This window comes from Desmodus rotundus, chromosome 9, assembly GCF_022682495.2.
Source record: "Desmodus rotundus isolate HL8 chromosome 9, HLdesRot8A.1, whole genome shotgun sequence".
Taxonomy (NCBI): domain Eukaryota; kingdom Metazoa; phylum Chordata; class Mammalia; order Chiroptera; family Phyllostomidae; genus Desmodus; species Desmodus rotundus.
Window position 1 is genome coordinate 16,821,829 of NC_071395.1, and position 16,124 is coordinate 16,837,952.

Sequence of the window (16,124 nt, forward strand, 5' to 3'; positions counted from 1 at the left end):
TTTCATTACAGGCTCAAATGGGAGTTTTAATATATGTATTGAATTGATAAGAGATGTGAATATCTGCAGTAGTGATCTGGTCCAATATATGATAAGCTGTTTCAAGGTAAAAATGGAATAATTAATCATTTAATACACAGTTGAAAAGTTTTAAGCTTATGAGAAAAGTTTTGTGCCAATTTGAAGTATTAACTCCTATCTTCACTCCAATGTTTAATAACTGGAAAGAATGCCCGCCTTTCTTCCACCTCCAATATTGCTGGTGCACAGCAGAGGGGGAAGGTCTCTGGGAACTTCCAGATGTGTTTCTGACCTGTGTAAATAACTGCCTCATTGCATTTCCTCCTGAATAATGTCTCAAAGACAATTCAACCTTCGCATGTCCAAAACTGGCCTCCCTTGCTCTTCCCCCCAAACCTGGTCATCCACCCTTGTTCCCTATTCCAGGGAGTCGCCCCCACCAAATCCTACCTGACCCTTCAGGCAGAGGCCTGGAAGGCATCCTAGACATTGACTTCTTCCTCCCCTCCCATTTCCACCAGAATCCAACCACCAGCAATTCCTGCTGATTTTGCCTTTCAACACCTTGGCGTGTCTCTCCATGTCCATCATTACAAAGTCTTGCATTCAGGCCCTTCCTGCCACTGGGCCTTTGCACACGCTGGCACCTCAGCCTAAATCAACTCCCTCCTCCTGTGCTTCTTTCACCTGGTTGACATGAGCTTCATCAACCCAAGGAAGGCTTTGCTGACTAGATCAATCCTCTCAGGAATCGCCTGCTCTTGAAGCAGTTTTCCATTCAATACGTACCACAATAACAACTTTAGGATTCTCTGAATAATCTCTTTCTCCCCATAGATGGTTATGTTCCATGAGACAGGGACTATATGCATTTTTTCATTGTTCTGAAACCACTGCTTAGGACACTGATGCCTGTTAGTCAGCACTCCTAGAGTGACGCGTGCTTGTGCATTCAGACGTTAGCTGCAGGCCATCCGCTGTGACTCAGTAGCTTCCCTGGGAAGTGCCAGGTCTGGGCCAGCACCCTGTAATAGAGCTACTGCACCAAGCTCAATCTGACTAAGAAGCTGTTTGTCATGTCCAAATGTTTCCTTCCCCACTCCCAGTCCTCCGAAAAAGCTCCATGCTGTTCCTTCTAGTTGAGAGAGAACTTACAGCAGTCTGGGTTCGGGTTGAGGTAAAAAATTTTAACAATAAAAAACAACTTTTCATTCAAATATTGTATGATGTCATAACATCTAAACTACTTATAACATTGGACAGAGATTTTTGTTGTTTCCACTTCTATCAATATTTTCTAGAACAGATAAATTCACATAAAAGGTTATATGATCTTTTCTTTTTCTTTTTGGCTCATTATTTCTTATTTCCAAAACTCTCTAATGACATTAATTCTCCCAGGCTTCAAATATAAGGTACTTTCTCTTAAGTTTCTGTTGTTAAAAAGGATTTTCACAAATTTGCACTTGGTTTGGAACCTGGACACTTGGATGTTTGCACACAATAAAAAATTAATAGATGAGACCAAAAACGCAGGCAACAAAATAGAAAATAGATAAAATGGGCTTCATGAAAATTAAAAACTTCAATGTTAGAAGTGCATCGAAGGATATTATGAGAGTGGAGAGTCGAAAGACAACCCACAGAATGGGAGAAATATACAAATCATGTATCTGATAAGGGTTTAATATCCAGAATATATAAAGGACTCCTACAACTCAAGAACAAAAAGGACAAGCAACCCAATTAAAAATGGGCAAAGGACTTGGGCAAAGGACTTCAATGGACATTTCTCCCAAGTCAAACAAATGGTCAACAAGCATGTGAAAGATTGCCAGCATCAGAGAAATGCGAATCAAAACCGCCACGAGACGCCACTCCGTCCCTACTGAGAGACACGTCAGAGAGAGAAAGCAAACACAGTAAGATCTCCTGTATGTATGCAGACTCTACAAAAGCCAAAAATGCTGTAAAATAGTGACTGTCAGGTACCCGGGGTGGAGAAGTAGGAAAGATGCCGTTTAAAGGGACAACGCTGCACCTAATAGACAGACGAGGCCTAGAGAGCCAATGCTCAGCACAGTGAAGACAGTCAATACTGTATGAGCATCATTAAACTTGCTAAGAGACTAGATTTTGGTTGTTCTCACCACAAAAAAAAGCAATGATAATTATGTGATGTGATAAAGGTGCTGTCGCCACAAGAGCAATCCTATTACAATATGTAAATGGTCCCATCAACATGATGTAAACCTTAAATTCACATGATGTTATACGTCAAATATATTTCAAACTCCCCCCAACACTTCTCACCTGTTAGAACAACTGTTAGAAAACAGAAATAAGCGTTAGCAGAGATGTGGTCAATTTGGAACTCTCATCACTCGTCACACCGCTGGGGGCGTGAAATGGCGCAGCTGCTGCGCACGGCAGTTCTGAGGTTCCTCGCCAGTTACACTCAGACTCGGCACCTGACCGGCAGCTCCACTCCTGGCTGTGCGCACAGGGAACGAAAGGAGGGCTGCACATGCACTCCTACGCCAGTGCGGAGAGCAGTGTCCCCACTAGCCGGAGGTGAAAACCACCCAAAGGTCTATACACACCTGAATGGGTAAGCAAAATGTGGCCAATTCTCTTTATCTCGTAAAAATAAAGAAGGTAGTTATACTCTAGAAAGTTGCAGCAAAGACCGAACTAGCAAATACCGAACTGGTTCTCTATGGGAGTTACAGGACTAGGTCCCTGAGCAAACCACTGGTCGTAACGTTTTCATCAACTGATCTAACTATACGGAATCTGTTTCGTGTGTACTTCTGCTTAAAGACGCCTTACTAACATATACTGTTCATTCATGCACACTGAACTCACTGCCAACAGCACTATAACTCATTCCTGAAAGCAGCTTTTCCAGCACCTGCACGTTCTCCCTAAGGCACATCCCAGCCTTCTGGACCTTAGGAACGCTAGGCTTCAGCAATATGCTTCGGAGTCATTTTAAACAGTGAAATCACCAACCAAAAGCACAACAATGCAAAACTGAGGCACTAAACAGACCATGAAGAAGACACTTGTTTACAATGTGGGAGCTGAAACGAGAGGGCACTCTCGGCTGAAATGTATGCACTGGGCTACTCAGATGCACCGCCTCTCTGAGCGTGCCTGCAATCAATCCCCAAAGTGCTACAAGGCTTGACTTGGGGGTTACAAAGAAGTGTGGACAGAGGTAGATTCACGAATACAGAACCTGTGAGCAATGAGGATCCACTGTATATGCAAACAGCGGAACGGTATGCAGCCGTGAAACGAAAGTCTGACACTTGCTTCAGTAAGGGTGAATGTCGAGGACGTGCTAAGTGAAAGAAGCCAGACACAGAAAAGACACCTATTGTATGACTCCACTTAGACGCAATACCTGGGATAGGCACATGCGTCCACTAGAGGTTGTCCGGGTTTGGGAGGAGGGGGAGCATGGAATCATTGCTCACTGGGGCCAGGGTTTCCGTTAGGGATGATGAATGAGGACTGGAGGTGGACAGAGGCGATGGCTTCGGAGTGATGTGGGTGTGATTAGTGCACCTTCACTGCACACCGAATGTGACTGTGGTGGAACATTTTGTTATGTGTACCTTACGACAAAAACATATGTACTAAATAGAACTAAGTAAATCACTTTACCCTTCTGTTAAAATAGAACAGAGATTCACAGGACGACACTGACAGAGATTCTTACCTACCCTCACTTCCTTTTGAGGTAGACCCTCCTTAATATGTTTTCATTTTGGTTTATAAACCATATTTTAAAACAGGCTTATTATTGAATGATACCAACTGATTATTAAGGAAGACAAGTACATTCAAATGTGCATGTCAGTTCTTTGGCCTCACTTCACGCTGCTGGTGAACACTTATGCAGTAGGAGATTATTTTTTGTAATTGCCAAAAGAAGGGGCACCTCCAGAACCAATAACCAGTGCTCCTGACCCACCCTGAATAAAGCTGTCGGCGTACACCACGTCTGGGTGAGCTGGTCCTCCCAGGTAGGTGAGTACCGGTACTATTTCAGGACCTCAGTGCTCTGTGTCCACTTTTAAACTTTCCCATTGCTTTTGTTTCTTTTATCATCAATCTATTCCTCATCTGCTTCCTTCCCTACTGAAAACCCCTATTTTCATACCTCTAGAGAGAGCCATCTGTTAGAATGTGGCTGTGGATCCCTTCATAATTCAAACATTCCTCTTCACTTTCTGTATTTCTTGACCCAACACTTACAAAGAAGCACGGCAGGATTTAAACGGGTGAAATGTGCTAATGTGGCATAGAAACAGTATTAAAATGTAAACTTCACATGGGAAGGCATTCATGGCCAAAGAAAAACCTACTGCGATTCTCTCAGTCTCCTAAGATGTACCGTAATACCAACAATGCCTCGCTACAGAGTAACACTTTGGCTTCTCCAAGGACTGCGGAGAAGAAAGACTGTGATTGTCGGAAAACGCACGGAGCAGCTGAGTACTGGTAACAAAAGGACCATTGTATGAACGTGTGCAGAGAGTGGCACTTTGCACATTCGCATTTCCTAGAAATTAGACAGTCTTCTCTACTGCAGCAGATACCAAAAGAGACTGTTTTCTATTAATCGTGGCTTTGTACCAGTCAAGTTTCGGGAGCCAACTGGATCATCTCTCTTTTGGGACAATTCCCACATACTATTATGTGCGATTTATATATACGGATTTATATATTCTCAGGCATGTGCATGATAATTTGGTAAAAGGTAATTTTTAAATTCTCAAATGATAGATTTTTTTTAACTCTTACAAATGCAAATAGGAGTGGATCCTTCCACAAACATTCGTCTGTTTAGAATCATAGAAAAGCATAACAAATAACTCTGCAGTTTATCTTATGAAGGCTAATTAATAGGTACTTACTCGTTAAAGACGAGGTCTGGTGCAAAGTAGAGAAATTGGCTGTTCGTGTGTTTGTACGACCTCCAGCTCAAGGCAAACGATGAGAGACACATCCAAGAATACTGGATCAGGGTGATTTGGTCCTCAAGAGGCAAGGTTTTAAATCCTGAAGGACAGATCAATTACACACAGACATACACTTAGCCCTGAAGCCCACTCCAGGAACAGGCTTCCTGGGTCAACCCAACCAGCCACCTTTCTCTAACAGACTCTGGGCAAACCCACAGTCCCTTACAGAGTGCCCCCACCAGGGGCCTGGCCCTGCTGAATGCTTCATTTAAATTCACCCTGAATTCTCATGAGGGTGAACTGCCCGGGAAAAAAAACTGGGGTGTTCAGGGCGTTTCACGGTGGATGATGGTCTAAAACCTTTTGTTGGCATGAAAGAATTTGTCTTGACCTGTAAAACTTCTTTATCCTACTCTCAATAACATTAACATAAGGGATAATTTGATAACCATCAACTACTGCGTATCACTAATAATGGAAGATTCTACTCTTCATGAGCTTGAAGTGGTTGAAGAAGTATTATTCTTTGCCTCCCATGGTCTGGGATGACACCCTCGGCACCCATCCTCTCTCCCCCAGCCTTCCTTTTGGGGCTCAAGCCCTTCTTTTTCCCTTTTTCCAAGTCCTGTATTCCCAATGACATCATGCTCTTCTTTCATTTGTACAGTGTCACCTGGGGAAGCTCTTCTTCAAGAATTCAGTCACCTGAGCTTTCTCCACACTTTTTCCTTATAGCTGCTGGTTGGCCACAAGTCATTTAAGAAACTGCTTTGAATAAGTGAACTGGGCCAATGCGATAGCAATTCTAAGTGATGTTTCTGTAGACGAATAGGGGCCTTATTAATAAAATTCTATTGCATAAAAATGACTAAAATGGGAATTTCAAAGACAGTTTAAAGGATGCTGGAGGTAAGATGATATTCTTAGGAAGAACAGACTTTCAGGGGCTCATACAACTTACTACTTACTAGATAGGTCTTGGTTTACTCAGTGTATGGTTAGATTAGGCTTGGTTACAAGCTACGAGTAACAGGATCAGTTCGTGCTTTCACAATCAGAATGCTTTTTACCTTACTCATATTTCTGGGAAGAAGTTTTGCCTTGCAATCACCGACACAAGAACTATACGATATATTAACAACAGAACCGTTAGCTCTAACTGCTCAGGAGAAGTGAACCTGCTACTCAGGGTTTTGCGACACACTTGATTAATCTGATCACCATTTAAAAATCTGCCATCAAGCCTGAAGAGAAAGCTAACTCCGATCCCGCTGATGGATGCGGTGAAACGTGTTGCCCGGATGTGTCTAGCTCAGGACACAGACCGTGAAGGGAGAGGCAATCCTACCTGGAATTACCTTTGCCCACTTCACGACTTGGATCATCTGCTTGCCCGCCAGGCGGTTCAGAGTGGAGAGCAGATTTTCGGCCGTGTCGGGTTTGGAGTTGTCATAGCCTGCGTAGACGACTTCGGGTTCGATGTTCTCCAGGATCACAATGGGGGAAGGGGTGAGTGCCCGGGAGATGGTGGAGAGCTGGGGCACCAGCGCTGTGTTAACAGAGGGCTCCTTCGCAGGCGCGATGTAGGTAGTCCCTTCCTCGGGGCTCTGGGGTGGCGGGGGCGGGGGCAGGGGCTGCTGCGACTGCTCCTCGTGAATCCCTTTTAACTTTCCCAGCTTCTTTGACTTTCGGGCTGTAAAAAAATTGTCAGCCATATGAGCAAATTAAAATAATAATAGGGATATGCCACATTACAATCAAATGTTGACTTACATAGGGTGGGGCAAAAGTAGGTTTACAGTTGTTCGTATGGAAAGCAATAAAATAATTAATAAATAGTAATCCAAGAATAAACTCTGTGCTTTGTGTACTCACAACTGTGAACCTAGTTTCACCCACCCTGTATTGGTTAAAGCGTACCTGCCTTTCCTCTAAAGATGACTAATGATACTAAGAGAAAAAGTACCTTTTTAATATTTTTCTAAAACCAGGCACTCTCCCAGAGCTTTACATACATTAACCAATTTAACGATTTAGGAGTAGGGACTATTCCGATTCTCATTTTATAATGAACAAAAGCAGACCAGAAGGGTTAAGAAACCTGCCTGGGACCACACACCAAGTGTATGTAAAACAGAGATGCAGGTTCAGGGGAGAGAGAAAGCATTTCCTGTGCTAAACCTCAACTAAATCCTACAGCACTAGTTCCCACTTTCCCACCAAAGAGGCGCCAGCAGTCGCTAGGATGGCCTGATTGAGCTCACTGCCTTGGGGCGGTCCCTGTCTGCTCTCATTAGCCTTCCCGGGCCCTCTGACCCAGCCTTCTTTGGTGCTTCTTCCTCTTCCTGTTCAATTCTCTGCGCAATCACTTGTGTAGGCAGAGTAGTTACTCTGTGCAAATGCTGCTAGCCCTCTGTCCCCAGCGTATTTGTGAACCATAGAAACACAAAACTTGGGTGTCCCTCCTCTTCCAGAGCCTCTGTGGCACCTTGGCAAATGCTTCACCTAGCGAAAGTGACCTCCAGAGTTCCTCTGTGTGAGTGGGAGGGCAGTGAACCCCACAGCAGCACAACAAATGGGAAGCAGTTAGGTATCTGGGTGACTCCAAACTGGGCAGCTACCTAGTAAATTACAGGAACTGCTGCTACAAAAAAGTCAGGGGCAAGTTACACCAATCCACACAAAACACAACCTTGAAAAGTCTGTCCCACTCTATGTTTTTAATGTAAGTAAGCAATTCACACACTACACAGCCTAGAACTTAGTAAAACCGCATAGCATTACCCAAGAACCCCACTTCAGATTCTTAGAACATATTATATACAAGTGGCCGTATGGTCCGATGTGCCCAGAACAGCCCTGGTTTCTGCTTGTTTTCCCAGCCAGCCTGATTACCAATGGTGCCCTGTTTATTCCTAAAAGTGCGAGATTTGGGTCGATAAATAAACACTGCGTTTATCTTAGTTAAAGCCGAGGAAGCAGTACTAACTTTAATAACAAGTGACTTTCTTTCACAGCTCTCTCAAGGGCTATTAAACTAGATCGTGGAAAACGAACGGATGAGAAGGAGGAAGAGAGTATGGCAGGTAGCTGGGCGGGGTTGGGGTGGAAGGACAGGTGGGTAGACAGGGAAGACTAACCAGTGTATAGAAAGAGGAGAAAGCCCAGAATTTAGGGCGATGGTAATAACTCACACTGCAACTGTCGTGTTTTCCATTTTTACAAATAATTCACTTAAACATTCTCGAAGACCCAGACAACTTCTACTTAGTTCTAACATACGTGAGGAATTTACAGGAGACGAATTTAACACAGTACTTGGCGATGCCACACCAATTAAATTGATTTTAAAAGTAATCACTCGTGTTCACAATTACGGCCATTAATATTAACCACATTCCCATGAAACACTTAGCAGTTGGGACAGAAGATAAGCCACTATCTGACAACAGGTATATCTGCCACACATTCATTAAATATTCAATGGGCTTAAAAGATGAGCAAGATACAATTCCTATTTTTACGGACTTCAAAACCAGCAAAGGAACTTGAAAATTTCAATCACTTCATTTCTTACAGAACATCTCCTTTGATAAAAAAAAGTGGAAGCAGAACAATCTGATTTTCAGAACTGTCTGCATGAAAAGCAGGCGTATGAAACCACGCATACTAACGGTGTCTGAGATGAAGTACTGCCAGCGGTGCTGAGCGCACAGTAGGACACCAAGACGCTTCTGATGAATGAATGAGTGAATGAACAAAAGAAAAAACAATCAGCCACATGCCTCCAACACTAGGCCAAACGGAGAAGGAGAAGAAAAGAACCAAACACCTAGATAATCCCAAATGCTGGTCGACTGATGACTCTGTAAAAGCTTGGGACTCTCCAGTCCAGCGCATGCTGGTCACCTGGGGATCAGGCCCTTGGAACTGCCTCTGAGCCACGTCAAGTTCTCTCTAAGCTGCGGTCGATTCTCCTGTGGAAAATGGGGATGGCAGCGTATGCCTCTCCTATCCACACAGAGCTAAAGGGATGAGAAAAACAAAAACACGCTGACAACCATTAGTAACCTCTGAAATACTATTTCAATGTTACTTCCATTATTTCCCATAATTTTGCAGATATTAAAAATGTTCCAGTTCATTAAAACGCTCTCATCCTTTATAAGACTCAATCTGATGATAACCACAATTTGATTGACTAGAAAGAGCCCAGGGTGGTATTTTCAAATTTTATGAAGAGTGATATTTGCTTGCAAATTAATTACAAAATTCAATTCACATTTTTTTAAGGCCTTAGGTCCATAATGCTGTGTCTGTTCTCACGGCCGATTTAAGGTCAGTGCTATGAAATATGACGAAGAAGAATGCTTAATATTGCCTCTACTATTCACGCACAAAGCTGCGGCCTGGAGCATAACCTGTCAAGCAGACTAGCAACATGATGTCAGCATTTCAGTTACATTCAACTCTATACTGTGATGTTATGAATGTATGTGGGGCGTTTGCAATCGAATGATAATCTATATTTACCCAAACAGTTCACGATAATAAATATTCTCATCAGTGTGCAGGTTCTTCAGCCAAGTGTGTTTATCCAGTATCTTTTCTAAAAGCACAGATGTAAGGTTACACGTGAATTATACTTACATGGCTCAAAGTAGCCTTCCTAAGATGCTTGCAATTTCATACTGCTTCTCTAACACACGCTGTACTCTACAATTGCAGCTCCTGAAAGTTGACCTCATGTCATATATTTCTATAATATACTCTCCTTAATGCTTAGGGGTACTCTAGAAATGTTTGTGGACTAAATTTGTTTCATTTCCAAATTTTAATAAGTATTACATATATTAAGTATTAATTTACTTCGATATAGGAAATGTAAGTTTCTGACATTTTAAAATAAAATGTCTGCGTTATTAATTATTGTGCCTTTTCAAAATTTCTAACTGTATAACGATCCATTGTAGAGTTGGTACTTTTAAAATGCCATCACTAAAATAAAAATGACCTAAATGTACTGGGCACTTATGTGTTCAAAAAGTGTGTTTAGTCATATGATTTCCATTTTACAGCGGAAGGAACTGAAGCACAGAGAGGTAAGTGCTTCAAGGTTGCAGCCAGGGCTGGGTTTGATCCCAGCTATGGCTTGGAGCCCACACTCTTAACCTTATGTGTCCCACACTCTCTCCTCTAATCCTTTTCTCTTTATCTCATTCATATTTTTAAAAAGATTTTATTTATTTATTTTTAGGGGGGAGGGGGAAAGAGAGGGAGAGAAACATCAATGTGTGGTTGCCTCTTGCGCGCCCCGTACTGTGGTCCTGGCCTGCAACCCAGGCGTGTGCTCAGGCTGGGAATCGAATCAGCGACCCTTTGGTTCTCAGGCCAGCACTCAATCCACTGAGTCACACCAGCCAGGGCTCTCATTCGTATATTTTAATACTTTGGGTTAGCACAGGCTTCAAATCCAAGTGTATAATTAAGTTTCCTAATTATAGAGGAAAACCTTTAGCCAAACATACTTGATGAGCAGGTTCCCATGATCCAATGCAGCAGAACGTAAATGTGCTGGGACATGGCGCTAATGGTCACGGGGCTGAGGCACTCACGCTCCCAGGCGGCCAGAGCCACACTTTATTGCTCAATTGCCAGCACCAGTTGGGTGAGTATACACGTGTGCAGCATGCATTAAGATGGCTATAAACGTCTCCCAGCCCCACTTACACCTACAGAGTCTCACCCGCCCTACCTGGATGTTACAGTCACTAGTACAAGGGTAGTGGCTACCCTCAGGTGCCAAGTCCTTAGTTACCATCAGCGTCTTCACAGCCACTGTCTCCTGGCCTTGTTGGGAGACAGAACTCTAGTGATTCTCCATGAATTGTTTCCCAGCAGCTGCGCAATGGGGAGGCCCTGCTTCCCCTCCTGGCCGATGTGCAAAACAGCAAACAAGGAGCATCTGCGGGGACCCTACACACATTGTGGGAAACTCCCAGTGGGGACGTCAAGATTCACAAAGGCCATGAAATGTGGCATGACCAGACGTCCTTTTTGATTTGCTCTACCTCCTCGGGCTGATATGACTGGGTACTGGTGTGGCAGAATGGTGGCTGGCTAGGGATTCTATCCTTCTTGCACCCCCAGTAACACGGTGACATCGACGGGTTCTCGCGGTGCTTCTGTCACCGTCTTTCTCAAGTGTGTTTGGTCAAAGGTTCTTTAGATTCCTATCAGTCAAAGGTTCTTTAGATTCATAAAAAGGTAATCAGTGCAGCGCCCCCCTCCTAAAGTAGAATAAAGGCTGATACAGAATGTTTTCAATCACAACATCTCACTGGAAAAATTTAGAGTGAGAAAGAATTCTGTCATTTCAGAAATTCCTCATCAGTGCAGTTTCAGGTCTTGGCAGTAACTATTGGAGAGAGGATGCACTGAGGTTATAGGAAAACAGGTATTTTTCTGTTCACAGGCCTAATGTGATCACTGGCATTAACCCTCAGGCCCAGAACAGCATCAGCCCCCAGTGTCCGCCTTTCGCAGGCCACTTCCCTGGCCACCTGCACCTGGGTCACGCGTTCCCGCTTTCCAGACCCTCTTCGTTTGCACGGCTTCTCTTTGCCTCTCTGGAGCCAGAGGAAAATGACCCTGAGAGTCGGAGACACAACCGAGTACTTCCGTCATGAAACCAAAGGAAGGAGTGTTATCTTTCTACACATTTCATTGCTTTAGCAGCAAAACTTCTCTCATTTGTACTGATATTTGCACTCATATACACAACAGACCTGGGACGTGGGTCCAGGCACATGTCATTTCATGAATAAATAATTAGCCTCTCAATTGTAATGATGAAGATGCACTGCCATTGTTTATAAATACTCCTCGAGAGGTTAAAAACTTGAAAAGAGCATGTTTTAAAAACGTATCTCTAAATAATCTGACAGTAACCTACATAATTTAACAAATTAAATCAGTAAAATCAAATTATTGATTTTATTAGCACAGAAAACATGCTAAGGCAACCTCAAACTCAACCTTTGATTAAAAGAAATTCTACACCACACATACACAAAATGGTAAAACTATGTGAGGTCATGGATACGTTACACATTAGCTCGATTATGGTAATCACCACACAGGCATACTCATGTAATATGTTGAACACCTTAAATACATCAGTTTTTATTGGGTAATCATAACCTCAATGAACCTGGGGGAATAGACGTTGCAAATGAATGGATCCCCATCTGTTAAGTTTTCATGTGTGTATACTCTCCACAGAGATCTCTATGTCTTTAATAAAGATAATTTTGTTGCTACTTTTGTAGGGTACTCTCACCTGTTACTTAGCATATAACTACTACCTACCCACTGTGTAGCTGAGCGCTGGTTTCGTGGGCAGTGCAGTGTTGGGTAAGGAGACCTGGGCCTGGCCCAGAGAGACAGTCTCGGGGAAGCTGGACCCATACATAAGAAAGTAGTTCGGCTTGTGAAGCTATGATATGTTGTGGGTCAGCTGTACTAAGAACATATTCAGAGTCAGACAATGGCAGGGGCATGATTTTAATTTTTCCACGGAGCTCACCCTTTCCTGTACTCTGGGATTAATTTTTGCCATGCCCTGGTTTGCTTTTGTTGTGATTCAGATCGCAGTGAGGGCCCACGTGGACTGGGGCAATCTCCCGTGTGGGGAGCCACCTAAAATTATGGATATCCCTAAGAGCAGAGTCGCTGAGATGGGCAGTCGCATCTGAGCAGAGACTGAAGGGAATCTGAGGGGGCTGGAACAGGGGCCCACTGATTTTGCAGACAGGAGCAAGGCTCTGGAAGACAATGCCCAACGACATCTTCCCTGCTGGAGACAGGAAGTCTGAATGGGCAGAGCCAGCATCAACCTGCCAGGTTCTTCTGGGGCTAGCCAGATGAGTAATTACTATGACTGCTTTTACGGCATTTAATTTTCTACAACTATATTCTTTTTTTCTCCTCTAATACTTAGCAACATTTTTTCCTCCTTTTTTCCCCGTTTAATGCTAGTTATACCTGGGGACATGTGCACACAGGAGGACATGCGTGGGAAGGTCTCCATCTTGGGCCAGCGTGTGTTTTAAAGGTGAGGCAGCCTGTCTCTGAGCTCTGGCCAAGCTGGGGTGGCGTGAAACCAAGAAGGAATCTCAGAAGGGGCGGAAATAGGATGTCAGAGAAATGGCCTCTTGGTGATGGAGAAACCTTCCAGAGGTTTCGTCCACTGAACCTTACCTAGGTTTGTATTAAATCGAGAGGCTGCCACTGGGCTGAGGAGCAGGGAGCTCAGCCCACACGGTAGCTCCCAAGCTCCTGCTGGCAGCGCTTTGGAGCCTCGAATAATCCCAAGCAGTGGTGAAGCAGGGAGGCCGCTGAGGCCTCGTGGCCAGGGTGTGGGCAGCAGGCTCCTGCGCCACCCTCGCCATTGTTGAGCTGTCACCTGCCTCCAGGAAGCCTCAGGAGGGGAGTGACAGAAAAACAAACCCTCCTGCACTCCCAAAGCTCCGGACGAAAAAGTTACTTATGGTAGAGAACGATGGAAAAAGACTGGGACTCACTTATTCTAGGGTGGAAGGGGAGGGACATGAGAAACCAACTGCAATTTCAAAAACTTGGGGTACTTGCCACATCATAGTGAGCATCTCTATTCTCTCTCCACAGAAGGTAGGATACGATACAAAGTGTTTAAAGGGCAGAAGCAGCAGGAAAAAGGACGTAGATCAGATGTTGGGGTAATTTTGCCCAAGAGTTCTGGAAATGACTTAGAGAAAGAGCCTGCAATGCATTACTGGCAAGAACATATACTATTCTTTTCTGAAAACTCTAAAGGGATAGAGGGACGGGTATCCTAGGGCAGCAGAATGGGGCTGAGTGAGTCTCTGGGATGCAGGGGCCCTACAGTGGAAGTAAGGAAGGCCAGCCTTTCATGTGTCTGGAAGAACTTCTCTGGTTCATATTTGTCTGAAAGACAGGAACAAATCCCTTATACTTCTAAGTGTGGTAAGGAACAGTCACAGAACTATTTTTCAAAACACGTTCTAAGGGTAAATACTGTGATCTCAGGCTGTGTGCCTGAGATCCACCACCACACAAAAACAAAAAAAAACAAAAAACAAACAAAAAATCCCACCTTCCACCACCTCCCCCAGCAGTCGCTCTGACCTTTTTAAATAACCAGTGTCACCACTGTACGTTTCAGTTCTGCATTTAAAGTGGGCTCTTTGGTTTCTCCGAATCCTGAGATTATATAATTTTGTTAGCGGGAAACACAGCAATGGTAACGAGTTATTATTAATTGAGAATCTGTATGTCGTGGGCTAGGACAGCATCTTTTAAAAATATCATCGCGCTTCATGCTCATAAACACCCTCCGAGGGAGGCACCATGGTTGTCGCCGCTGTACAGGTCCCAAGGATGGCAGTGACCAGCACCGTGGCAGCCGGGAGCTGGTGGTTTATGGTAACGACAGGCACAAACAGGGCAGAGAAGCCCCACTGCATTTGAAGATGACGTCCCATAGGAGGTCCAAGGGGTGTGAAAAGGACCTAGAGCTCCAGGGACGTCTAAATTATCAGCAAGGGTCCCCCTGGATCAGCTGTATTGAAGAGATTAGTCTTTTAATAGGGGTATATAACACGAGGTGTTTCCTCTCTAAGTCCCTGAGGCTGGGGGCTTTTTGCTTTGGCTCCTCGTCAGGGCACCTTCATTCTGAAGGGAGAGGACACCAGAGGAGGCAGAAATGAAACCCGTCAGTCTGTATAAATAATAGAATATATTGGGGGAGTGGGAAGAACTGGCTTCTTCTGATTAAAAGTAAAGTTTGTAAGCTCCATCGCAAATAATAGTTGAGTTCTTCACACACAGATATTTCTGAAACCAAATGAGCATTCTCTAGAAAATAGAGTTGACCCTCAAACAATGAGCTTGGATCTCTTGGGTCCACTTATATGCAAGTATTTTTCAGTAAATACATACAGAACTGTAAATGCAGTTTTCCTTATGTTTTTAAGGACATTTTCTTTTCTGTAGCTTACTTTATTCTAAGAACACAGTATACAATCCATATAACATACAAAATATGTTAATTGGCTTTGTTATTGTAAGGCTTCCGGTCAGCATTAGGCTACTGTTAAGTTTTTGGAGAGTCAAAAGTTACATGTGGATTTTCAACAGTGCAGGGGGTCAGCACCTCTAACCCCTGCACTGTTCAAGGGTCAACCTTGCAAATTACCTGCTTTGTAAATTCTTATTCTTTGGGAATAACTCAACTATGTGTATATGCTAAACAGAACACAGACAAATAAGTAAACAAGAGAAAGAAAACCTTCATTTAGCTTCATAATACATTTAAAATAAGAGAAATACGTACTATGAAAATAGCTGTAGCTGCCCAGCAAAAGGTCCCTCCCTCAGTTAAAAAGTTAATTCTTTAACAGCTGCGAGAGCTGCCTGCCTTCTTGGCTTATGTTTGGGCAGAGAATTTATTACACAAAGCACGATCTTTTTGGGTATGCAAGGTAAATAGTCTCATTAAGAATGTTTTATGAAGAAACACTGCTGTTCGAACAAGGTCAGGGGTGAACAAGGCGTGAGAAAGAGGCAAAATGCAGTGACCTGGAACTCGACCAAAGCACCCAGCTTAATTTACGGTGCCTTCCCAAGGCCAAGTGTGGTCCTCAATGCGCTCAGGCCGAAGAGAAGTCATCAGATGCTAGAACACGCGCTGGGCAGAAAACCCACAGGAAGGGCCTGTGCACACCTCCCCCAGCTGGCAGGTCGGCTGAGCAGGGTCCGCCTTAAGCAACATCATATATGTAATATAATATATTACATCATAAAGTTTTGTCTCTAATACCAATATATTACATTATGTAGAAGAGTTTACCCAACAGATATATTAAGAGGTTATTTACACTAGGTAATGGCGTTTTTCTTTATAAAATTTTCGGCAGAAGATAAGCTCTTAAAGAACATTCAAAACAAAATGCCTGAACATTTCTTTGCACAGCACTTTTTAGGCATGTTTCAATTATTCTGTTTTTCCCTCACGGGATTTGCTGTTACTTTCCTGCCATAGCTTCCTTGTCTTGGTCCACT

The 16,124-nt window shown here is 43.6% G+C and overlaps 1 protein-coding gene across 5 annotated transcripts in view; it reads right to left on the bottom strand.

The window, feature by feature from the left end:
• NR3C2 (nuclear receptor subfamily 3 group C member 2) overlaps positions 1 to 16,124 on the bottom strand; it is a 295,391-nt gene that overhangs the window by 48,350 nt on the left and 230,917 nt on the right. For all 5 annotated transcript variants that reach the window (XM_053911717.1, XM_045202424.2, XM_024568635.3 and 2 more), the window contains exons 5-6: positions 6,349 to 6,693; positions 4,953 to 5,097 (exon numbers count right to left, since the gene is read on the bottom strand). In XM_053911717.1, the coding sequence (XP_053767692.1) occupies positions 4,953 to 5,097; positions 6,349 to 6,693 (490 nt within the window). The remainder of the gene's footprint in view (positions 1 to 4,952; positions 5,098 to 6,348; positions 6,694 to 16,124) is intronic.